We start from the raw sequence: 25,649 nt of genomic DNA on the forward strand, positions 1-25,649 counted from the left end.
ATCTGAAGCCGGCGTCCCGCCCCTTCTCTGAACTTCGGATCCTGTCCCGTTTCCTCCCTCCTCTCATTCCTCGTCACCTAAAAGTCTGCCTCTGCTCTGGTCCCCTCAATAAATTCTAATGTTCTCTTTCTCCTGGGTCTGTCATCTTTTGTTGGTGCTCAAGACCTGGTCCTGACAGGATGAAGTTTTCTGACATTAGACAGAAGCAAATTCATAGAAATAGTTTCTATTACAATTAAAATGCAGCAGTACGGAGTGAAAAAGTGCAATGACTTAAAAGGAGTAGTGTGGAGTCTAAAGCTGTATATCTGCGTCTTTGTTCACACAAACGCTTCATTCTTTTCTGTCAGTAGATCTTCTGTGTTTTTCTCTCAATCTCATAACGTATCTTTCTGAACGTCCAGTCTTCTTTTATTTTTTTCTTCATTTTAACTCCAACACACATGAATAAAGTGGTAAAATGTCAGATTTGAGTCTTAATTCTTTCATTTTCTCTAAACTATCTTAACATTCTTCTATTGTATTCTTAACTCCTTTTTTAGATCAGTCTTCAGAAGAAAGTTTTGTGATCAGACTTGCAGAATCATTTTCCTTCAGGCAAAATCCCCCTAGCCCCACCAACACATTTTACCAAAGGTGTGGATGGAAAAATGTGGTTTGAGATTTAGATGAACTGAAAGTCGATTAAATTTATACAAAGAAAACGTGTCTCTGCTACTCAAGGCAGGCCTTGACAAAATCTTGTCCTTGCCTAAAGAAACATGTTCTGCAATCATTCAGACACAATTGCAGGTTTTGTATTTCTGCTCAAGTGGGATTCTTAGATTGTCAGTTCTTTAAGCTTTTAAAAAAAAATATATATATAAACTAGATTTACATATTTATTAAAACAGCACACATGACTTTGTTTCATAGTTTTGAATTTTGAGTTAAAATACAGTTTCAGTTTTGTCTTAAAAAAGCAAACTGTTAGAGTGTTTGGTTATAAATCTTATTGCATGAGCTTGAAAGCATTTTGTCAGGATTAAAAATCGATCTAGCAAAACACAATAAAAAGTATTAGTTTGAAAGCATGAGAGTAAAAAAGGTTTGAAATCAAATTTCTGTATTTGATTATTTCAGAAATGGGAGTGAAACAGTCAAATCTCAAAACAGCATCTCTAATTTCAGAGCAAAATTCTGAGGCACACTATGATGGTTGCTGCAATGTTGAGATAGCGAGCAGTGGCGCCGTAGTGACGGGCGCCTTCCAGGTCTCCAACTACCTTCCGGTCTCTGGACTAAAAAGACAAGAAAATAATAGAAACGTGTCAGCAGCATCCAGAAAAAAACCTCCAGACATTAATATTCCCCACAATCACATTTACAGAGTCCAAAAAAAAATCTACAAGGAAATTGATTTAAATTGTGTGACCCAAAATGAAATCCTGTCATTATATGCTGTAACAAACATACAAAGAACATGAAAAATAAGTCTCTGAGGAAAATATTAGAAACGTTAACATGAACTCACCTTGATGGAGAAGATGAGAGCTGCCAGTCCCAGGCACATTGGGTTGAAGTAAAAAAAGCTGCAGAGGGACCAGATGATGTGGTCCTTTGGGGGCTCAGCTTGGAGGACAATGGTGTTGTGACCCCCTGCAGCTGTGGTGGCATGAGGTCTGAGAGACATGTGATCAGGAGGCTCATGCAACCGAACAGCCTCGGCAGAGAGAGGTCCATTTGGGTAAATAATCATTGCTCTTAGCTTGGCAGCAGTTCCAAGTATGTGTGAGCTCCAGGACTCCATGGCAGCCTTTGAGGTTCGACTTCCTCCTGACGTCTGATGTTTATGCATTGCAAAAGCCCCAAAAAAACCTGATTGGTTTATTAAAGATCAACATTTTGCAGCTTACTTGTAAACTGTAAAACATTTAAACTAGAAAAACTGCATTACCTACAATAATGCAGGATGTTTTGAATTCTTAATAAGAAACTATGTTAGACTGCTGAAGCAGTTTAAACAAATTGCTTAAAGGTTTGTTGAAAATCTTTAATTCTTAACAGGTGCTTGTAATGTGCTGCACTGTAAGAAAAAATCTGTTGTTTTTACAGGAAAACCCTTGCAGCTGTGGTTATCAGGGAATTCCTTTAAAAAATACAGCAGCACAGTAGATAACTTTACTGACACATTATGTAAATTAATTTAAAGTAAATGAAATCAAAGCTGAATCACATTATAAACTAGTCAAGTCTATAAACTAACCCTGTTTTTTATACAAATGATATGCAAAATTGACTATTTCCTGTATTTTTTACATGTAAAATGATACAATTAATGGGGAAACAAGTTAATTTTAACCTTTAAAACAACAGTAAACATTTTTATCTAAAATGGGGACGTTCTGTATGTTATACATATAATCTTTTCATAATATGCTGTATTTTTATGTTTTAATAATAAGTTATTGTGGTAAATGTTAAAAACAACTTGAGAAAAGACAATAGACCAAAATATAACTTGAAATGACGATTTATCGTATTTCGGGCAGATACTCGCTGCAGTGTTTTTACAGGTAAATACCCTAGGGCGGTTCAGTCAATTAACTCACCTGCTCAGCGTCCTATTTAAGCCCAGGTGCGCAGTCGTTCATTCTCTCTCTTACCTTCAGCGCTCATTCTTTGCCGGTCTCAGTGCCCGCGGGTCTCCGTCTCTTTCGGCGTCTTGCTGTGTTCCCACCGTTCTTCGGATGGATGATCCCCATTTTTTATGATGTGGGGTTTTCGTTTCGTCGCGTCTGCTCTCCTGTTTTGCGGTGATCGGCGGGCGGCTGACGGCGCACAGCGCGTTCGTTTCGCCGCGGTCGCGTGCATCTGCGGGGGGGTGTGCTTTCCGCGATGTTTAGGATGTCCGTGGCCCCCGATCAGGAGCAGTCTGGGTCTTCTCATCTGCCGTGGTCAGCCGACTTTCTGCGGTGAGCGGCATGCAGTCCTTTTCCCGTGTAGTTTTCTAAGGCTGCGTTTTGCTTCCTGTTTACTTCGGTGACGTCACGCCCCTAAGGACCCAGGGAATTGTAGTTTTGTCTCCGGGTCCTTCATGTTGCACTTCTGATTCCTTTTCTGCTGCGTAGTTCTGCGTCATCCGGTTGTTTTTTCAGGGGTTGTGAGGTCCTTTCTGTGGTTGTGAAGGCTGGCAGTCCTCGTTTGGACAGGTTTCTCATGCTGGCTGAATTTATCGTGGCTTTTAGCATTTGTTTTCTGTTGCTGTTTTGTTCTTTGGGAGCTGAGTGTGAATCTTGATTATCTTTAATTTGATGCTGGCTTTATTATTATGGCGGTTCTTCTGTGTATTTTCTTCGTTGTTGTAGCTGCTGATTAGTTAGAATGTGAATCAGTCTCTCTTGGACCCGTCTCTGCTCTGTGGACATTTTCCCCTATGATTGGTCTCTCTTATGCAGCGTCTATGGCTCATTTTATTCACTCAGCGATTGTCATTCGTTGCCCCCCGCACATTCTGCATCTGGTTCTGCTCCGCCTGTTTTTCCCCGCTCTGTGTACCCCAGTGGGTCCTGCCCTGGCTTCAGGGACTTGCGTCGGCCGCATTAGTGAGTGTGTTAGTCTCGTCGCGGCCTTGTTTTCTCGGCTGGACAGTTAATTTGTTATTCTCTCTCTAGTTTGGTTGGAGGTTTGTGGGGGCTATGTGATGGATTCTTCCGGGGCATCGTTTTCAAAGCCGCCACTGAGGGTGGCACCTAGGAAGTGTTCAGGTTGACGTGACTTGATCTGGACCTGCTAGCGCCTCGCAGTCTTCTGGGCATCAGTGGCCTGGTTCCCCATGCGCCTTCAGGATTGGTGTATATTTTCTTCATATTTTCCCCATGCTGTCTCCACGAATTTCCTCCGAACGCGATATAAGGCTGAGGATGACTCTCACTGATGGTCTCACTGTTCTGCCTCTATGCCTCTCAGTGGCGTCTCTTGGCCTTCAGTTGGCGCTCGAGGTGTTTGTCGGTTTACCTTTCCGCTGTCGTGGCAGTCCTCATAAAATCGACTTTATTATCGCCCTGTACTGGATATTTGTAGGCGATGGGTGGCCTTCATTTTTGCATGTTATTGATGATTTCTTGGTGGCCAACTTTCCTCTGTATCCCTGGTCTTTTGAATCTCTGTGGAAAAACTTTATTTTCAAATCTGGGTTTCCACGTTATCTATAATGTATGGTCCTCCACCCGTCCGGATTTATTTTTCTTCTATGGATTTGGGTGGTTCATCGATGCTTGTCTCTCCCCATTATGTCATCTCTAGCTTTTGTGCAGCATGTCGTTTATTCAAATTTTGGTTTAATATGATTTGTCAATGATTGGGCCACCTGACATTTGCTGTAGCTTTGGTCCTATGGTCATCCGTTCATCTTGTGTTCTTGTTCTGGGTAGTTCGATCCTGGGCCACGTGTTCCTGTTCTGGATTTTCGTGTTTTGCGTTTGATCTTTCCCTCTCTATGCCTGGAGTGGTTTTGTTATCATGACTGACGTGTCTTCAGGCTCCCTCCACTTGTTCTTCTGAGTCTGCGCCTACTGGTTTGGGGGAAAAGCATTTAAGAAGAGTGGTTTGTGTTTGTCCGGCCGCCAGAATCCACAGCTCTAATGATTTTAAGGGGTCGTCCGGTTATTTAATCCTTGGAGATTATATTAAGGCTGTTTCAATATTGAATGATAGTATTGTGTCATCGGTTGACTTGGTTAATGTTTAAATAACACCTTGAGCAACTTCTACCCTGAACGTAGGAAATATATCACATGCGCTCTCAAGATTAGTTCAAGTGTTAAATCTTGTGTCCACAAGTCAGTCTTCTGTCTGCCTTGCTTAAGCAGATGACACTCTGCTAGATGCATCCCCATTTAGAGTCTTGTTTTACTCCGCCTCTAAATGCTTAAGGTTCAGTCTAGCAAAAATACTATCAAAACCTATGATCCCTCATGGCTCTCAAGTTCTCTTTTGCAGTATTCAGACGCCCTTGGCTAATTAAAATTTTAGTAGTCTGTACTTTGTTGTCCACCAATTTGAGAACCACTAATATAAAATCCAGCTGAGTTGTAATCCTTTGCTACGTGGGATGTTGACCTTCCTCATCTACAAATCTCCTTGGCTACTCTTCCCATCACCTACTCCTCGATGGCCTCCTGAAGGTGCGTCCCTCTGAAACTGTCAAAGTACTTTTCTTATCATTTGATTATATAAAAAATTGGTGTTAAGATTTCGTGCAGGTTATATATTTCACTATCATTTCACTGTCGGAATTTGTAATTATGGTGGTTTCTAGGGAAAAATCCACAATGGGTCTTTACCTTAACTCTCTACTAAATTTCACTTCTCAGATTTGTTCTTTAAAAGCACTTATTTAATTTATCTCAACCATTTTGAAACTGATCAGTTTCTGGGTTATTTATATATTCTTGTCGAGACTAATACTGCTTTGTTTTTATCTATGCATCGCATCCTGAGCCTGCGAACCCCTACGCCCCGATCAGCTTCTCCGTTTCCAGGAAATGATGTCACCCATGCATTCCTTGATCTGGTGCTGCAACGATGACTGCTCGACGTACCTATTGCTGCACTGAAAGTGACGGAGCGGTGGACCTCCTCTGCGTTCCAATGACACTTCTGACTGAATTAATTAATCAATGTCAACCGCAGAATGAATGTAAATTTGTCATGACTGGCTAGGCAGACCCAGATGCTGGAACCCGGAATGATGACAGGAGGTGAGTTATGGCAAGAAGTGGGTTTATTGATTCAGCTGGTGATGTAATCTTGGTATGGCAGGGAGGCGACGTGGCTGGAGGGAGTCCGGGGATCTGAACACCAGACGAGGACAGGAGGTACCGCCGGACCGTGGCGTGAGACGTGGCTTGATGTTCGACCAAAGGCTCCACTGAGAAGGTGAGTTTCAGGAGGGTTTCTGCTCGGCGAATCAGCTTTGCCGTCCACTCGTGGGAGTAGGTATTCCTGGAACAGGACAAGAGGTTCGTGAGACGAAGACGAGGGATTCTTAACATGAGACGAACAGAAGCCAGACTAAGCACCATTAGAGGCAACGAACTCGCGTTGAATACTGGTCCTGGAGCTCCTTATGAAGATCTGGCAGGCTGATGAGTAGAGTGGCGGCAGCTGCGGTGAATTAGGCCAAGCAGAGGGGAGAGGGGGAGGAGTCTGACAGAGGCACCATGACAAAATTATTCGATTATAGATGTTAAAAGAAAATTATAGCCAGGTGGAAGCCTCAAAATTTAGGATGTTCTAAGTTGTATCATAGTATGCGCGAGCTCGAATCTGATTCTTAAGTTCATTTGTTTATAGTATGCCAATGAAGCATAGTAATTATGGGCGTTGAACTCGTTATTAATATATGGATGGAACCTCAATTAAATGGATGTTCCTTGAGCGCTTATAATTGGTATGCCAAATGGAGAAAATTATGGCTATTAAGCTCGTTCGTGGTACTGTCGTTGGGAGCTTCGAAATAATGGATGTTACTTAAGCGCGTGTATATATATAGTTGCCAAAAATGGAAGAAGTTATGGCCATCAAGCTTGTTCTTAGTTTAATAGAAGTTTGAATAATGGCTGTTAAGCATGTCATAATACGCCATCGGAAGCTTTGGATTGGATGTTAAGTTAGTGTCTCATACGGGTTGTTTTGGGCAGTTTAAATTATAGTGAGCTTACGTTCTAAGATCAGGTATGAGTAATGCTTATGTTGGCTCCCCTTTTATTTCTTCCCTCTCTCTTTCAGATAGTATGTTCCCCTAGTGGTTTCCACGAACGGGAGCGGCCCAACGGTCAATGGTGCCGGGTCACACATAGCAGATCCACTAGATAGTATGCTCCCTTCGTGGCGCTGTACTCGAATGGGAGCGGCCCAACGGTCAATGGTGCCGGGTCACACATGGCAGATCCACTAGATAGCATGTCCCCTTCGTGGCGCTGTACTCGAACGGGGGCGGCCCAACGGTCAATGGTGCCGGGTCACACATAGCAAATCCACTAGATAGCATGTTCCCTTCGTGGCGCTGTACTCGAACGGGGGCGGCCCAACGGTCAATGGTGCCGGGTCACACATAGCAGATCCACTAGTTGGCATGTTCCCTTCGTGGCGCTGTACTCGAACGGGGGCGGCCCAAACGGTCAATGGTGCCGGGTTACACATAGCAGATCCACTAGATAGCATGTTCCCTTCGTGGCGCTGTACTCGAACGGGGGCGGCCCAAACGGTCAATGGTGCCGGGTCACACATAGCAGTCATACTGGGAAATGAAATGAAAATGGAATGCTGCCGAAAACACACCCCATTTTATTCCATACTGAATATACATTCACATTTTTCTTCTTCTGGATGATTTTAGTGTTGGGGGTTTTGTTACCCGAAAGTGTTATGGAAATTATCTCATGGAATTGAACGGAGCCTTATGCCAAACGAAAATATGTGAATGCCAACTTAAAGAATGTGGAAATGTCAAATAAATATTTCTTACTGCAAGAGTTGTCTGACTGAAATGACGATTTATCGTATTTCGGGCAGATACTCGCTGCAGTGTTTTTACAGGTAAATACCCTAGGGCGGTTCAGTCAATTAACTCACCTGCTCAGCGTCCTATTTAAGCACAGGTGCGCAGTCGTTCATTCTCTTTCTTACCTTCAGCGCTCATTCTTCGCCCCACCCTCCTCCCCGGCTTCCACCTGTGGGCTCCGTAAAGGGGGGGTTTTGTTACCCGAAAGTGTTATGGAAATTTCTCATGGAATTGAACGGAGCCTTATGCCAAACGAAAATATGTGAATGCCAACTTAAAGAATGTGGAAATGTCAAATAAATATTTCTTACTGCAAGAGTTGTCTGACTGAAAAATGTATTTAACAGTTGTCAACAATTGTCAAGTAGTTGTTAAAAGATATGGATGAAATCTTAAAGTCTGTGCCAGGCACACATCCTGTCAAGAATGTTCTACAGTATGGCATAAAACTTATCTCCATGGAGACAATTGGATAATGCCAAAAGGCCAAGTTACAGGTGTAATCTCCAAAGCGAGCCCTTTCACGTTTAAGGTATTTTTTGCATTAAAACTGTTCTAATGGAATAAATGCAAGATAAGTTTTATGCCATATTTGTTATGTCGGGGGGTTGGTGAAGGACCCAAATGCAGAGACAGGAGGCAGGCGGTTCCTAAAACAAAGGGTTTATTTGGATAACAAACGTAAATCTGTTCACTTTATATTTTGCATATACTTTTGGACCTCTTTTTTTTCCCAACATAACACAAACACACGTTTGAACATAAATTAATTAAAACATTTCAGTTTACTTTATTATAGTTAGGTTCAATTTAATGTTATGCTTTGAGTTACCAGTGCTGAGGGAACCATTGTAGCAGCTGCTGTCATCTGCTGCTGGGACCTTAAGTCAGGCCTGACACAAGGATGCATGCCAGTCAGCAGAGTCCTTTTAGGGCGAATTTACACTGCAGGATATCCGATTTTCTGACTATATCCGATTTTTTTGACGACGAAGTCAATCAATCAAACTTTATTTATAAAGCACTTTTCATATAACAGTATAACACAAAGTGCTTTACATAAAAAATGTAATAATATGAAAACAAGCAAGAAAATTAAAATAAACAAGCACAAAATCAATAAATAAAAATAGGGCCCCCCTCCCTGTACCTACACTATTGTCATTCCTCTGTGTATGTTAATTTACCACAGGATGGACATTAGTTAAGTTTCTTTGCTGTATTTTGTCTCAGTCTTTTTAACTTCCCCCTTGTGTGTCTAGTTGGTCTGATCAGCCACTATATATGTTGCCTTCTGAGTCAAACTGGTTGATGTCTTGGCTAAAGATGTCCTGGATCCATTTTAGGTCAGTGAATTGAATCATTCAAAATGAATACAAATATCTCTATGAATCAGATCAGCAAAATATGATATAAATCATTGTTAAAAATGGCAATTATTGTCGCAATTGTGATTGATGCAATGACTCAGAGCGACTCAGACCAATAACTGTAGACTGGTTTCAACATGAAACAGGAAGCAGTATCAGGAAGCAATGGTACTTCTTCTTTGGGACTACAATGAGGGAGGGGTTGAGCTGTCCATTATTTTTACAGTCAATGGTGTTTGTGCTGAGGACACATAAGGATTGCACCAATAACACGTGAACCAAGGGAGATAGAGAGAGTGCCAAGTGTAACAACATACTAACTACATCAACACAAAAATGTAAAGTAGAGAAAATGACACTAGACACTGGAAATAAATCAAAATCTGGAACCATTTGACTTTTATTGATAATACAAAGAAAGAGTGTAGAGTCTGCAGGAAAGTAACTTCATGTAAAACCGGCTCCACAACAAAGCTGTCAGACACCTGAGAAAATCTTCTCCAAAACAAATCAGATCAATACAGAAGAAACCAGATCAGCCCCTCAAAACTGAGGCACATGGTTTTCTAAATGTCAACCCCTACTGTCGACCTACAACCAATTAGGATACAGAACACAATGCGCTATACAATAATTAAAGAAAAAAAAGAAAAAAATGTGAAAAACATGTAAATGGCAATATTAATTGATCCATTTTTTGTACTTTAGTTGTTCAAAGATTGTAAACCTTTTAATTGATTATCAAACAGTTAAGATAAGAAATATATGAAAAATTCATTGTAATGGTTTAGGCCACACCCAGTATTTTTTCCGACTGCTGAAGACTAAACATTCCCTTCTGAGTTCTGTTCCAAGACCAAGACCTCCGCGCGGCGCGTGCGTCAGAAGTTTCCTTCCACAACAAACACTGTTGCTCCGCGGACGCCTCTGCGCTCCGCGCTTGCCAAGTGGGCTCTTTGTCTCCCCTTCCTATCTTCTCCGACACCCCTTGCCAGGGCGGCTCCAAGGAGGAGCGCTTCGTCCCCATTGCGCCGGTGGAAGGAGCGAATCGTGTCTGTGCAGAGCAATCGGACTTAATACTGAACGTTTTGTGGATAAGGGGCGGATGAGTTGTTACGTGTGGGAGCCATCAGACTGCCATCGGCCCCGCAGCTCTATGTGAACGAGCAGCAGGAGAACATGTCTCCAGCTCACACGAAGCTGTGAGATTTCAATGCAAAATTCCGCTCAGTCCAAACGATCATGTAAATTTGTGTTTCCAGTCGTGTCCCGACAAAATAAAGGCTGATGTTATTCCCACATATTTACGTTCAGCCAAGCTGCAGAATGCAGCTTTTCCCGCATCGATTCATGTTCATCCAGGCTAAATGTTGTTAGTGCAGGTTTGCCTTCACCTAACCATACTTTCGGCTTCGTTCTGGCAGAAAAAGCACTGACCACACAGATTAAAAATAAAATGAGCAAACAGGCGCTTCCTAATAACCATAACATAGCAATAATAAACGTACGTTTAAAAGATCATCTCGTATATTACGGATCTGCTAATACATGGACTAGTGTCACTGTGACTCTGAGGTAAATTCACTCCTGAGCATGAGCTGTTCTCTCCGTCGCGCAGCAGAGCGGCTTTTCCAAACCTGGTGATGGTGGATTTTTTCACGCTGCTTTTAACGATTGCTTTTAACTTGAAAGCTGCATCATATTGTAGTGGCGATCACGTGCATGTTGGGTCTAATGACACCAAAGGATTCTGGGATGCGGCCGAGCATGCGTGTTTCGTTTTGTTGAACCATGACTGAAGTGTCTAAGACCTGAAGTCAAGTCCATGCTGTTTGGCTGCTTAGAGGTGTGTTGAAAAATAAATGCTTTGTTGCTTGGAGTTGGATAGAGTATTCAACCAATGCTCTGAGTCCGCAAGTACGTTCATGGCGGCCGTCAATTGAATCCATAAATTAGCCGCGTCACTGAATAAGCCGCAGGGCTGCAAGCGCAGAAAAAAAGTAGCGGCTTATAGTCCGGAAATTACGGTACTTAATTTTCACATTCTTTAAGTTGGCATTCACATCTCTTTCGTTTGCATAAGGCTCCGTTCAATTCCATGAGATAATTTCATAAAACTTTCGGGTAACAAAAACCCCCAACACCAAGATCATTCAGAAGAAGAAAAATGTGAATGTATAATCAGTGTGTAATAAGATGAGGTGTGTTTTCGGTGGCATTCCATTTTCATTTCATTTCATTTCCCAGTATGACTGCTATGTGTGACCCGGCACCATTGACCGTTGGGCCGCCCCCGTTCGAGTACAGCGCCACGAAGGGAACATGCTATCTAGTGGATCTGCTAAGTGTGACCCGGCACCATTGACCGTTGGGCCGCCCCCGTTCGAGTACAGCGCCACGAAGGAAACATGTTATCTAGTGGATCTGCTATGTGTGACCCGGCACCATTGACCGTTGGGCCACCCCCGTTCGAGTACAGCGCCACGAAGGGAACATGCTATCTAGTGGATCTGCTATGTGTGACCCGGCACCATTGACCGTTGGGTCGCCCCCTTTTACGTAAAGTGCCACGAAGGGGACATGCTATCTAGTGGATCTGCTATGTGTGACCCGGCACCATTGACAGTTGGTCCGCCCCCGTTCGGGTACAGCGCCACGAAGGGAACATGCTATCTAGTGGATCTGCTATGTGTGACCCGGTACCATTGACCGTTGGCCCGCCCCGTTCGAGTAAAGTGCCACGAAGGGAACATGCTATCTAGTGGATCTGCTATGTGTGACCCGGCACCATTGACCATTGGGCCGCCCCCGTTCGGGTACAGCGCCACGAAGGAACATGCTATCTAGTGGATCTGCTATGTGTGACCCGGTACCATTGACCGTTGGGCCGCCCCGTTCGAGTACAGCGCCACGAAGGGAACATGCTTACTAGTGGATCTGCTATGTGTGACCCGGCACCATTGACCGTTGGGCCGCCCCCGTTCGAGTACAGCGCCACGAAGGAACATGCTATCTAGTGGATCTGCTATGTGTGACCCGGCACCATTGACCGTTGGGCCGCCCCCATTCGGGTACAGCGCCACGAAGGAACATGCTTTCTAGTGGATCTGCTATGTGTGACCCGGTACCATTGACCGTTGGGCCGCCCCGTTCGAGTACAGCGCCACGAAGGGAACATGCTATCTAGTGGATCTGCTATGTGTGACCCGGCACCATTGACCGTTGGGCCGCCCCCGTTCGAGTACAGCGCCACGAAGGGAACATGCTATCTAGTGGATCTGCTATGTGTTACCCGGCACCATTGACCGTAGGGCCGCTCCCGTTCGTGGAAACCACCAGGGGAACATACTATCTGAAAGAGAGAGGGAAAGAATAAAGGGGAGCCAACATAAGAATTACTCATACCTGATCTTAGAACATATAGCCCACGTCCGCAAAACGCTGTACAGAACTATAATTTAAACTGCCAAGAACAACCTGTATGAGACACTAACTTAACTTCCAATCCAATGCTTCCAATGGCGCACTATGACATGCTTAAGTAACATCCATTATTCAAGCTTCCGTAAACTAAGAACGAGCTTGATGGCCATTAACTTCTTCCATTTTAGCAAACTATTTATACGAGCTTAAGTAACATCCATTATTTCGAAGCTTCTAACGACAGTACTACGAACGAGCTTAATGACCCATAATTTTCTGCATTTGGCATACCAGTTATACGCGCTCAAGGAACATTTAGTTGAGGTTCCATCTAAATATTAAGAACGAGCTCAACGGCCAATTACTATGCTTCATTGGCATACTACAAACATGAATGAGGTTAAGAACCAAATTCGAGCTCCAGCGCATACTATAAAACAACTTAGAACATCCTAAATTTTGAGGCTTCCACCTGGCAAATAATTTTCTTTTAACATCTATAATCAAAGAATTTACATTCATTCTGCTGTTGACATATTGATTGATTGAGTCAGTCAGAAGTGTCATTGAAATGCAGAGGAGGTCCACCGCCCCTTCACTTTCAGTGCAGCAATAGGTACGTCTAGCAGTCATCGTTGCAGCAGCAGATCAAGGAATGCAAGGGTAACATGATTCGCTGGAAACGGAGAAGCTGACCGGGGAGAAGGGGTTCGCAGGCTCAGGATGCGATGCATAGATAAAGACAAAGACAGTATTAGTATCGGCAAAGAATATATAAATAACACAGAAACTGATCAGTTTCAAAATGCTTGAGATAAATGGAATAACAGTGCTTTTAAAGAACAAATCTGAGAAAGTGAAATTTAGTAGATAGTTAAGGTAAAGACCCATTGTGGATTTATCGCACCATAGAAACCACCAGAATCACAAATTCCAACAGTGAAAGATAGTGAAATATAGAACCTGGACGAAATCTTAACACCAATTTTATATACACCAATGATAAGAGAAGTAACCTTTGACAGTTTCAGAGGGACGCACCTTCAGAAGGTCATCGAGGAGCAGGCGATGGGAAGGTTAACCAAGGAGATTTGTAGATGAGGTAGGTCAACATCCCACGTAGCAAACGATTGCAGCTCGGCTGGAATGTTCAGCAGTTAAAGTTCAGCTGGTTGAATCTTCAGTAGACGTAGAGTTTCAGAACTAACTCAAAAACGTGTGTAGTAATGCATGAATTCAAGGGTTTTGAAAGTGGAAGCTCGAAACGTGGGGTTTGAGGCGTTTACATAGACTTTTCATTGAAAGTGGCACCATGACGTGGCCAGTGTGTGTGTACATTCATACATACTGTACCGTACACAGTCCTAATTGTCTCACCTCCATAACTCTCACACGCCAAAAATGTATTAGCTGAATGCCCCAGACACGTGTGGGAAGAGTTACCAGCTGATGTTTTTAGCCTGATCGTTACATGGACCGGTGTCTGTGTTTATATCATTACAATGCATGGAAGACACAGAGGATGTTGAGAAATCAGGTTTACTTATTTTGAAGAGCTCTACAAAAGCATCAGTAAATATGTCTCCATGTCTGGATCATTCACAGACTTTCCCAGTATGGTGAGGTTCACTCCCACAGCTGGTGCCGTATCTGAAGGACGGCTGCTGCAGTGTTTTTGTACCTCTGTGACTTAGTGTGAAGACTTGCTGTCCCGTATTTGTCCAAGAAGGGAAAAATAAGAACAAAATAAGAGAATCTTTTTTTTTAATGTCTCGATGCAAATGAGAAAAATATCAAAAAGTTCAGGATGCCGAGATTGTCCTACCTGCAGCCTCCTGTCTGCCCACCTGCTAGCCTCCCGGTGGCCGGCGTGGTGGGCGTGATGAATCCACTCCCATGGGCCATGCAACAGGCTGGTAACCTGTCCAGGGTGTAGCCTGCCTATGCCCAACAGTAGCTAGGACGGGCTCCGCAACGTCATGGCCCCAAAAGGGATACAGAGGGTGAAGACAATGGATGGATGGATGGAAGCTCAGGACTAGAACCATCAGATTGATCCTCGATATTGAATCAGTACACATGTCCAAAGATGAGTTCCTGATTGGTTGATGCAACATGGTGACCTCGCCGAAGTTAACAATTTTTTACTCTGGACATGCCTTGCCGCCATAACAGCACTGCACCGCTCAAATCGTGCTACTGCCAGGCCACGAAGCCATGCCTAAAACACGCCACAGGAATGCCCCAGCGGCTCCAACCTCGTGCATGTTTAGTAGCACATTTCTGGGTGAAACTGGACGCCCCGGATGCTCGAAAAGTATTCGGTGTAAATGCTGCTTTACAGATTAAGCAGCAAAACTGCAGAGTCAATCTGAAACACATTTATCTAAACAACTTAGTTAAAACATAACAAAGAAAACATCCTGTGTTATTTCACCCACTGAGGACAAGTCCCTGGTTGCATTTATTAAATGAGGAAATATCATTTAATGTCATCAGGAAACATGCATATCAGTGGAAGACATGCTTTAACCCATTTTAATAAGCTTTTTTACTTGTAGATGAACATAGAAATCAAAGAATTAAGTGAACCAGTTTTTGTTTGAATTTTTCAGCAACAAAATGCTGTTTTACATAACATTAATACACAAAAAGATGAGGGGTGTTAATGCTTGGCAACAAAAAACAAACACTTTTTAAAATTTAATTTTGATAATTATGATTTAGGTTCAAATTAAAAGAATTATGACACAAGAGGTCACACTAAAAAAGTGCATTTGTCATCAGAATAAAAAAAAATCTGAAATCAGACAGAAGCTAATTCATGGAAATTGTTTCTATTACTAAAGCTGTATATCTGCCTCCTTGTTTGCAAAAACACTTCATTCTTTTCGGTCAGTAGTTCTTTTGTCTTTTTTATCAATCTTATAATGTATCTTTCTGAACATCCAGTTTTCTTTTATTTCTTCTTCATTCTAACTCTAACACACTTGAATAAAGTGGTAAAAGTCTTAATTTTCTTCATTTTCTCTAAACCATCTTAACATCCTTCTATTCTATTCTTAACTCTTTTTTTTAGATCAGTCTTCAGAAGAAAGTTCTGTGATCAGACTTGCAGAATCATTTTTCTTCAGGCAAAATCCCCCTAGCCCCCACCAACACATTTTACCAAAGGTGTGGATGGAAAAATTCGGTTTGAGATTTTAGATGAACTGAAAGTCGATTAAATGTATACAAAGAAAACGTGTCTCTGCTGCTCAAGGCAGGCCTTGACAAAATCTTGTCCTTGCCGTAAGAAACATGTTCTGCAATCATTCAGACACAATTGCAGGTTTTGCGTTTCTGCTGAAGTGGGATTGTTAGATTGTCAATTATTTAAGCTTTTTTTTTTAAAAAACATCCAGATTTAAATAATTATTAAAACAGCACACATGACTTTGCTTTATAGTCTTTAATTTTGAGTTAAATACAGTTTTAGTTTTGTCTTAAAAAAGCATTTGACCTTTTCAAAGATGGAAGAGAAACAGTCAAATCTCAAAACAGCATCTCTACTTTCAGAGCAAAATTCAAATCACAGCAGATGACAGCTCTCAACTTCCATAATTTCTTGAATCATGTATTTGTGTTGTGTATATCATAATTATATAATTATGATATTATATCATAATTATTAATGGATGAGAAACACACGTGCAGAACTCAGCTCAGCTGAGCAAACTGAGACGTGAGGAGCTGCAGCGCTCTGAAAGTCTTTTATTGGGATTATAATAGGAGAGGATCGACTATTTATTGTTTATTTTTTTAAATGTATCAGTATAGTTTTCCTGAATTTTTGTCTTTGAAAATCATTGAGTGTTATTCGGTCATTGTTTTATTTCATAAATAATGTTATTTATTTCATTAAAAGGATCATGAATGAATTAAACTTTAAACATATAGCACTTTACAACTCCTTGAAGGTACAAAAGGGCATCATAATAAAAAAAATGTCAAAAATGGGAACAAAAGTTTTAAACTAAAAACTCTAGAATATTATGTTTTAGAATATAATTTTCAATCCAAATGTTTTCATCTACATTCCATGTTATATCATTCTCACTCCACGCATCTGCTCGTGGTCCGGCCCTTCTATCAAATTTTAGAACCCAATGTGGCCGCGAGTTAAAATAATTGCCCACCCCTGGGTTTGAGTATGAAGGCAAATATGCTCCAAAAAGAACGCACTTGTAGATTTGATGGGAGAACTTGTAATATACAATTGTGAGAACTTGCACTCCAAAAATCTACATCTGTGTGTAAAAATCTTCTGTTCTGAACTGACAAACTTCCATTTGCATGTGTTCTTTTAGAGTTACAACTTCAAATCTGTGATTACAACTGCTCAAATGGGCTTTTGCGTGAATCTGCTGGCGCAATTCACAAGTGCGCTACAACTGCACTCTAAATTCCGACACATTCCTTGCGAGAAACTTTTGTCAAAACTGATCTGTGTCTGAAAATGGAACTGGGGGGGAGGGAGGGTTAGAGTAGGGGGAGTTAACCAATCAGACTGCAGGATACAGAGGACTTGGTTTGAAAGGTCTTCACGTCCTTCATCCGCCAGGGATGCAGGGTCTGGGGGGGGGGGTTGTTGGCCCTGTTCTGTGGGGGGGCTTTCTGGGAGGGGGGGCACTATCGGGACGGGCCCTTGGAGGTTTGGCGGGTCGTGGTCTCCGCTGAGGCAATCGGCAGTCGCCCCGGCTGGTTGGCTGCCTCGGCCCCGTCGAGGCCTGACCAGAGCTCTCCCAGGGGGCAGCGCCTGGGGGCAGGGGCCTGGACTTACTCCGGGGGGGCAGGCGGCGCTGTCTGGTTCCTCTCTCTCTGCGTGGGATGGGTTGTGTGGGGCCTGGGGTGTCGGCGCCTCAGGGAATGGGACCCCTGGGCTAAGGGGACCTGGGCCCTATACTTGGGGGGACTGTGGGACAGCTGTTTGACCACCAGGGGACAGTCTACCAGCAGTCCCTGACTTACCCCCTTCCTCATATAATCTCATATTAGGGTGAGGGTGCGGGGGGTTTAGCCTGCGATGCACCTTGGGGGGAAGAGCTACTTGGCAGTGGTCCCCCTCCCAGGTTTGCCGTAAGGAATGGGCCCCCTCTCTCTTGGTTTTATTTGCACCTTAGACATGTAGGGGAGGTGCTTGGGCATCAAGCAAGCAGCATATGTTCTCTTAGCGCCAGAAGCCGGGAATCACATCACACCTGAGCTGGGGGCGTCCGTGTCCCTGTGGTGTGGGTTCTGGTCCGTGTTGTCTACGTGATACAAATACATCAAAAATCACCTCACCCCTCCAAAATGAATCTTTCTGAACATCCAAATAGCCTTGTTTTATTTCGTCTTTATTCTTATTCCAACACACATGAATAAAGTGGTAACATGTCAAATTTGATTCTTACTAAACCCTCTCACCCTCCTATCACTTTATTAACTGCTTTTTCTTCAGATCACAGTCTTCAGAAGAATCCTTTTTCTTAAGGTAAAATCCCCCCCACACCCACTTCGACCTTCTACCAACCTTAGATTCATTTTAGAAGAAGTGAAAGTAAAATAAGTTTTTATAAGAAAAACGTGTCTCTGCCAGTCAAGACATGCCTTCATTAAATCTTGTATTTGCCGTTAGAAACGTGTTCTGCAATCATTCAGTCACATCACAGGTTTTGTGTTTCTGCTGAAGTGAAACTTAAGTGATTCAGCAGCAAAAAAGTATAGCAAGAACAAAATCTAGCAAATAGGAACAAAAAGTATTAGTTTGAGATTATGAGAGTAAAACAGGTTTGATAGTACATTTCTTTATTTAATCTTTTAAAAAATGGGAGTGAAGCAGTCGAATCAACAATCAGTGAAACAGGAATCTTTAATTTCAGAGCAAATTTCAAGATATAGTTAAAGACAACATTCATTTCCCATAACTTTTTGAACCATACGTTCCATAAGTGTATCTATTTGATATTTGACTTATAATAACAGCAACGACAATAATGGCAATGATAACTGTGAGGCACACTATGATGGTTGCTGCAATGTTGAGACAGCGAGCAGTGTTGCCGTAGTGACGGGCGCCTTCGAGGTCTCCGACTACCTTCCGGTCTCTGGACTAAAAAAACAAGAAAATAATAGAAACGTGTCAGCAGCATCCAGAAAAAAACCTCCAGACATGAATATTCCCCACAATCACATTTACAGAGTCAAAGAAAATCTACAAGGAAATGGATTTTAATTGTGTGACCCAAAATGAAATCCTGTCATTATATGTTGTAACAAACATTCAAAGAACATGAAAAATAGGTTTCTAAGGAAAAAAATTTAGAAACATTAACATGAACTCACCTTGATGGAGAAGATGAGAGCTGCCAGTCCCAGGCACAGTGGGTTGGAGTACAAAAAGCAGCAGAGGGACCAGATGATGTGGTCCTTTGGGGGCTCAGCTTGGAGGACAATGGTGTTGTGACCCCCTGCAGCTGTGTTGGCACGAGGTCCGAGGTACATGTGATCAGGAGGCTCCTGCAAAGGAACATCCTCGGCAAGAGGTGCATATGGTGGAACAGGATTCATCGCTCTTGACTTGGCAGCAGTTCCAAGTGTGTGCGTGCTCCAGAACTCCGTGGCAGCCTTTGAGGTTTGACTTCCTCCGTCTGACGTCTTCTTGACATACGAGGTTCATGTATTGCAAAAGCAGATATTATAAAAACAAAACCTGATTGGTTTATGAACGATCAACATTTTGCAGCTTACTTGGAAACTATAAAACATTTAAACTAGAAAAATTGCATTAGCTATAATAAATGTGAATCATTTTTGCTGAAAGTGGCCACTGAAGATACTATTTGCTAAATTGCAGGATGGTTTGAATTCTTTTTTTTTTTTTTTTCATTTCTATGGTTTATTTCAAAACAAAGAACAAATAAGCAGAAAATCTGTGAACAAACGTTTGAAAGATATTTAATTTTAAGATTTTAAAGCTTAATTCTTTTTTTTTTTTTGTAATTATTTATTTATGTTTTCAGTTTTACAGTACAAAACAGTACAATAAACATTATAATTTGAATTTGCATAGAAGTTCTTAATACACAAACATAGATAAGTGTTTTTTTTAAAAAAAATTTTAAACAAAATATAAGAACATTGAACTATAGGGAGTGACTAGTAATTATCCATTTGTTTGTATTTTTGAAATAATATGTGACATATTTGAATTGGTATATTGGACCCACTTTTTCCAGCATAACATAAACCAGTTTTCTCTGTTGTTCAAATGTGCCGTTAGTTCTTCCATTTTATATATTTCTAATGTTAATTCCCACCATATCGTTAAAGTTGGTACATAATGGGAGAGCCAATTTTTAGTCAAGCACTTTTTGCTTGCAACCAACAGGGCTCCCATCAAGCATTTATCTTGTTTAGACCATTCCTGTGGCATACATCCAAAATAAACAGTTTTAATTTCAAAAGGAAATGTACATTTGAAAATCTTTTGCAGTGTTTTATGAACCTCAATCCAATATGGTTTGATGAGAGGGCAGTCCCACATGATGTGAACATGATTTGCTCTTTGGTTTCCCCATTTTCTCCAACATAACGGAGGGTTTCCATCATAATGAGTCTTCTGAAGTGGTGTGATAAAGAATCTGATCAGACTTTTCCATCCATATTCTCTCCATCTTTGTGAAGCGGTACATTTCCATTGTTGTTTCCATATTGATGTCCATTCGTCCCGTGTTATGTTCACTCCGGCCTCTTTCTCCCACAATGTCTTCACATATTCAGTCGAGTGAGGATTCTTGCTTATCAAAAACGCATACAGAGCAAAAATATGTTTTCTAATAACATCACCTTTATATGCCTTTGTAATTATGTCAACCAGATCTCCTTTAGTTTCAACCTTTACTCCAATCTTTGTGTTTATATAATGCCTTATTTGTAGGTATCTATAAAAGTCCTGCTTTTCCAAACTGTATTTTTCTTTCAACGTTTCAAAACTGATTACCTTGCCATCCTTAATCAAGCTTCCAAATGTTGATAGCCCTTTGCTGGACCAATATTTAAAACGTGAATCCAATTTGTTCGGGGCAAAATTAGAATCATAGGCATACCATTTGAATATTGAGAGGTCGTTTTCTAGTTTTAATTCTTTAACTACGTTTTTCCATATAGAGAGTGTACACTTAACCCACGGATTGCAAATATTGTCAATATGTTTTTGGATATATGAGTCCTCCAGAACTGCTTGTATGGGAATAGTGATCAAATTTTCCTCCATGTCTTTCCATCTAGCGTTACAGTTCACATCACACTAGTTAAACACCGTTTTCATTTGAGCTGGTCGAAAATAATCCTTTAGAGAAGGCAGGCCCCACCCTCCGTCATTTTTATGCAATTGTAGCGTTTTAAGGCGAACTCTGGGTCTTTTACCTCCCCATATGAAACGTGATATGATTTTATCCCATTCATGAAATTGGTTTTGAGGGATATTTATAGGTAGTGTCTGGAAAAGATAGAGCAATCTCGGTAAAATATTCATTTTGATGGATTCAATTCTTGAATATAAAGAAAGAAAAGGAATCCCAACGTTTTACATCCTCCACTATCTTCTTATGTAGTGGGATGTAATTTTCCTCATATAATTTATTCAGGTTTTTAGGTATGTTTACACCTAAATATTTTATTGATTTTGTCTGCCATCTCATTGGGTATTGCGCCGCCAAAACGGCTGGAGGGCTGTAGTTGTAAGCAAGTATTTGAGTTTTGTCCATATTAATTTTATACCCAGATAAGTTTCCAAAATGTTTGCACAGATTCATCAGTTCAGGTAAGGATTTTGTAGGTTGTTCTAAATATATTAATATATCATCTGCGTAACACGGGAGTTTGTGTTCCTTTCCTTGGATGTTTATTCCTTTAATGTTCTTGTTTTGTCTAATTGATTGTGCCAGTGGCTCTAAGTATAAGGCAAATAGAAGTGGAGACCAGGCGCAACCTTGTTTGTTTCCTCTCTGGATAGTAAAGCTGTTTGAGAGGTAACCATTAACTTTAACTCTTGCCGTGGAATTGGCATACAGAGCCTTCACTGTTTCAATAATTATGTTATGAAACCCAAATTTAGTCAATACTCTATACAGAAAGTCCCAATTTACTGAATCAAATGCTTTTTCCGCATCTATACTCATGAGCATAGCTTCATTTTTAGATATTTGTATCTGCTCTATTATATGCAGGGTTCTGCGTATATTATCTTGTGTCTGCCGGTTTCTTATAAATCCAGTCTGGTCGTTACTTATCAGATTGGGTAAGAATTCCTCCATTCGCCTGGCCATAATTGAGCTAAACAGTCTGTAGTCTATATTAAGGACGGAGATTGGTCTATATGAGCCACACTCAAATTTATCTTTACCTTCTTTGGGAATGGCAGAAATAATGGCATCGTTCCAACTTGGTGGTATTTGGGATTTCTTTAACACCCAGTTGAATGTCTGAAGCATTATAGGGATCAACTCGTCCTTAAATTCCTTGTACCACTCTGCGGTAAAGCCATCAGAGCCCGGTGATTTATTGGTTTTTAGACGACTTATGGCTTTCCTAAGTTCCATTTCTGTGACCTCTGCTGTCATTTTCTTATTTTGCTCTTCGTTCAGAGTTGGTAGGTTTATGGAGTTAAGAAAATGATCAATCTCGTCCTCCGTCCAACCAGTTACTTTGGAGTATAAGTTTTTATAAAATGCATTTCACTTAATTTGGTCATGATGTTTCCGGTTTCTGGATGTTTGATTTTGCTTACAGTGCTGTCAGCGATTTTCTTTTTAAGTTTCCATGCTAAAATTTTCATTGATTTGGATCCACCTTCATAGTATTTCTGTTTCAGATACATTAATTTTTTCTTTATCTCTTGTGTACTCAGATTATTTATTTCGTTTCTAACTTCTTTTAATTGTTGCAGTGTGCTTGTTAAGGATGGTTTGAATTCTTAATAAGAAACTGTTAGCCTGCTGAAGCAGTTTGCATGGGTTCAAATTCTTGAAGGTGTTTGTAATGTGATAGTAGGGTTTGATTGCCTTGCTTAACCCATTAACTTCCTGAAGGGTTTGCGTGAAAAGCAGAACCTTTTGTGCAATATCCTGAAGCTCTGATATCAAAACTAAAAGTATTTGAAAGTGCTAGTGATTTTCTTAAGAGCAAAATTGCTGAAGGATTTGAAGTTTCCTTTAGCATAAAATGGGTCAGGAACTGGTCCCAAAATGCAGAATAGATGTGTCTGTGCCCTATATTAAATATCTAAAGCATGGCTATTAAAATGTTTAGAGCTATAGAAATGTATTATGTATCCGATAGACATACAGTATATTTATAGTCACATTCACTACATCCTCTTTTTCTACTTCAAAAGTTAACCATCAGAATAGTACATAAAGCTGGCTATCTTGATCATACAAACAATTTATTTTATCAGTCCATACTTTTAAAACTGTATGACGTTGTGGATTTTTACAGCGCACAATTCTATGCAGAGCCAGTGTACCAATTCAATGCAATACCCAAAAACAGTTCTTAGAAAATGAACGAGATTACAAACTGAGGGAATGTAGGAACTTCAAGATCAAATTGATAAGAACAACAAAGAAAGGCTACTGTGTGTCGGTGTGTGGAGCTAATCTTTAGAACGGGTTAAGTAATGAGCTCAAACAATGTTCAAATGTCCAAATATTAAAGAAAATGTATATAGAAAGTCTGAAGAGAATCAATTATCACTATACGCACTGGATTTTCTTACTTGAAAAGAATCTATCTGATCGGTATGGAAGAGGATTAGGGCCATGGAGAAAGAATAAAAAAAGGTCATAGAGAATTCTGAATTTAATATCAGAATTCTGACTTTAATCTCAGAATCATGCGCTACAGGCGCATGTGAGCCGCAGCCTTCAGCACTGCAGAGTCCAAGGAGCTGCAGGAGTGAAACCAACAAAATTGACGTCTGTAAGAGTCTTTAATGATTTTTGAACCTCACTGGTGTCCAAGGATTACATGAAATCTTTCCACCTTTATCCACCTTTGTAATGGGAGAACACGTCAATGCAAGAGTGGGGTCATCTAGGATAGCACAAGGGTTAAACTGGATCTTGTAAATGAACGGGCAGCAGGCTATTCCAGGATTTTGCATCAGCCATGCAGGGCTTTGCATAGCTGGTGCAAAAAAGGCTTTGTGACATTTTTAGCTCTCCCATTGTCGTTTAAATCAAAAACTAACTTATAATTTCGTTTTTTTATAGCCTTCAGAAAATACTCTCTACATATGTCTAACAGATTGTCGTGTTTTACTATGCATACGCACCGATCTTTAGTTTACACTCCAACACAATAACTTCAACATTCAGTTTTCATTCTTCTCTTCACGCGACACGTTCTCTCTTTTTATGATCTCACTGTCAAACAAACACTCTGCAAACGACGGTCCCCCATCAATCATACCTTTTCATAACATTACGATATTGTACTTTTTGTTATTCTGTATCTGCGCGTGTTTAAATAAAGTTCAGGTGGTGGAAGTCATGTGACTCCATCAGAGTAGCGTTGCGTATCCACGGACACTGCTGTTTCTTCTTCGTGGAACAGAGAACCGCAGCAATGTGTTTACTATTTTCAAAGCACATTAGCACCCACATTAAGCTATCGGCACCGCTACCAACTTTACAGGGTAAAGTTTTTTTTTTTTTAACAGGGCGGGATTTTTTATTTTATTTTTTGGGGCGGGGATTTTTGAAACACCGGGAAGCTTGAACGTTACGTCATTATTTAGTTCTGCAGAATCAGATTATTAACTCTTTTGTAGTCTACTATTTTCTCTCAGCTGCGTTTTCATAGTCGGTTCGGATTCACCTGATTAACCACATTTGTCCAGTTAGTGAGCATATAAATGGCCAGCAAGTCCATTTATGTCAAATGTTTGCACACAGCAAAAAGGAAATAAGTTCCATTTTTCACTTTTTTATTTATGCTTTCGAAAATACTACTGGACTTGTTTTTTTCTTATATGTTCCCTGTGACATCAAATAAAACTCATTTATTTTTTTAAACTAATGTATTTTTCTTTTGTGCGGATTGACAGTGATATATATCATCGCTTTGGAGTCTGCAACACATCATTGCAGAAAGGAAGTCCTTTTGTCCTGATGAAGGCTATGGAGAGGATCATCCTCAGCCATCTCCGCACTCAGGTGAGCTCAGCACTGGACCCGCTGCTGTTTGCATATCGACGAGGCATCGGGGTGGATGACGCCATCATCTACCTGCAGCATCGGGCCCTGTCTCACCTGGAGGCCCCTGGGAGCACTGTGAGAGTCATGTTTTTTGATTTCTCCAGTGCTTTCAACACAATTCAGCCATCACTGCTGAGGAGGAAGATGGAGGTTGCAGGTGTGGACCAACATCTGGTTGCTTGGACCATCAACTACCTCACAGACAGACCACAGTTTGCGAGGCTGCATGACTGTGTGTCTGATGTGGTGGTCTGCAGCACGGGGGCACCTCAAGGGACTGAGCTCTCCCCATTCCTGTTTACCCTGTACACATCAGACTTCACCTACGACTCCCACCACTGTCATCTGCAGAAGTTCGCAGACGACAGTGCCATTGTGGGCTGTGTATCAGGGGGGGATAAGCAGGAGTACAGGGGGGTCATCACTGACTTTGTTAGCTGGTGTGAAGTTAACCACCTGCTGCTTAACACCAGCAAGACAAAGGAGCTGATCCTGGACTTCAAGAGGTCCTCACCATCACAGTCACCAGTGAACATCCAGGGTTCAGACATTGTGGTCGTGGACACATTTAAATATCTGGGTGTTCACCTGAACAACAGACTGGACTGGTCCAACAACACGGATGCTCTGTACAGGAGGGGCCAGAGTCGCCTTCACCTGCTGAGGAGACTGAGGTCCTTTGGCGTGTGCAGACAGCTGCTGAGGACCTTTTACGACACTGTGGTGGCCTCAGTGGTCCTTTATGGAGTTGTGTGCTGGGCGGGGGGCAGTGCAGGCAGAGACTTAAAGAGGCTTAACAAACTGGTTAGGAAGGCCGGCTCTGTCCTGGGCTGCACACTTGAGTCCATCGAGGAGGTGGCGGACAGGAGGATGTTAGCTAAGCTGACATCCATCATGGATAACCCCTCCCACCCCCTGCACCAAACTGTAGAGGCGCTGACCAGCTCCTTCAGCACAAGACTGTTGCACCCTCAGTGTAAGAAGGAGCGCTACCGCAGGTCATTCCTCCCCACAGCCATCAGACTG

At 41.6% G+C, this 25,649-nt stretch overlaps 1 protein-coding gene and 1 long non-coding RNA gene across 5 annotated transcripts; one reads left to right on the forward strand and one right to left on the reverse strand.

The window, feature by feature from the left end:
• Nucleotides 1-1,084: 1,084 nt before the first annotated feature.
• On the reverse strand, nucleotides 1,085-19,130 carry LOC101163906 (dispanin subfamily A member 2b-like). Of its 3 annotated transcripts, none has more exons than XM_023955622.1 (2): nucleotides 18,706-19,123; nucleotides 1,085-1,280 (listed from the first exon to the last, which is right to left on the reverse strand). In XM_023955622.1, exons 1-2 carry the CDS (start codon nucleotides 18,928-18,930, stop codon nucleotides 1,167-1,169), a joined length of 339 nt encoding a protein of 112 aa, XP_023811390.1. In that variant the 5' UTR covers nucleotides 18,931-19,123; the 3' UTR covers nucleotides 1,085-1,166. The 3 variants fall into 3 exon arrangements, with proteins under 3 accessions (XP_023811390.1, XP_004069516.4, XP_004072826.1); XM_004069468.4 differs by lacking the exon at nucleotides 18,706-19,123 and adding an exon at nucleotides 1,514-1,813; XM_004072778.3 differs by lacking the exon at nucleotides 1,085-1,280 and adding an exon at nucleotides 18,152-18,472 and having other exon boundaries at nucleotides 18,706-19,130.
• Nucleotides 5,665-24,624, forward strand: LOC111947523. 2 transcript variants are annotated; one of them, XR_002873388.1, is made up of 4 exons: nucleotides 5,692-5,741; nucleotides 5,803-5,919; nucleotides 13,365-13,441; nucleotides 24,473-24,624. It is a non-coding gene; the product is annotated as an uncharacterized LOC111947523 (long non-coding RNA). The 2 variants fall into 2 exon arrangements; XR_002873387.1 differs by having other exon boundaries at nucleotides 5,665-5,919.
• The last annotated feature ends 1,025 nt before the right edge of the window (nucleotides 24,625-25,649 follow it).

Source organism: Oryzias latipes, chromosome 6 (assembly GCF_002234675.1).
Source record: "Oryzias latipes chromosome 6, ASM223467v1".
NCBI lineage: Eukaryota > Metazoa > Chordata > Actinopteri > Beloniformes > Adrianichthyidae > Oryzias > Oryzias latipes.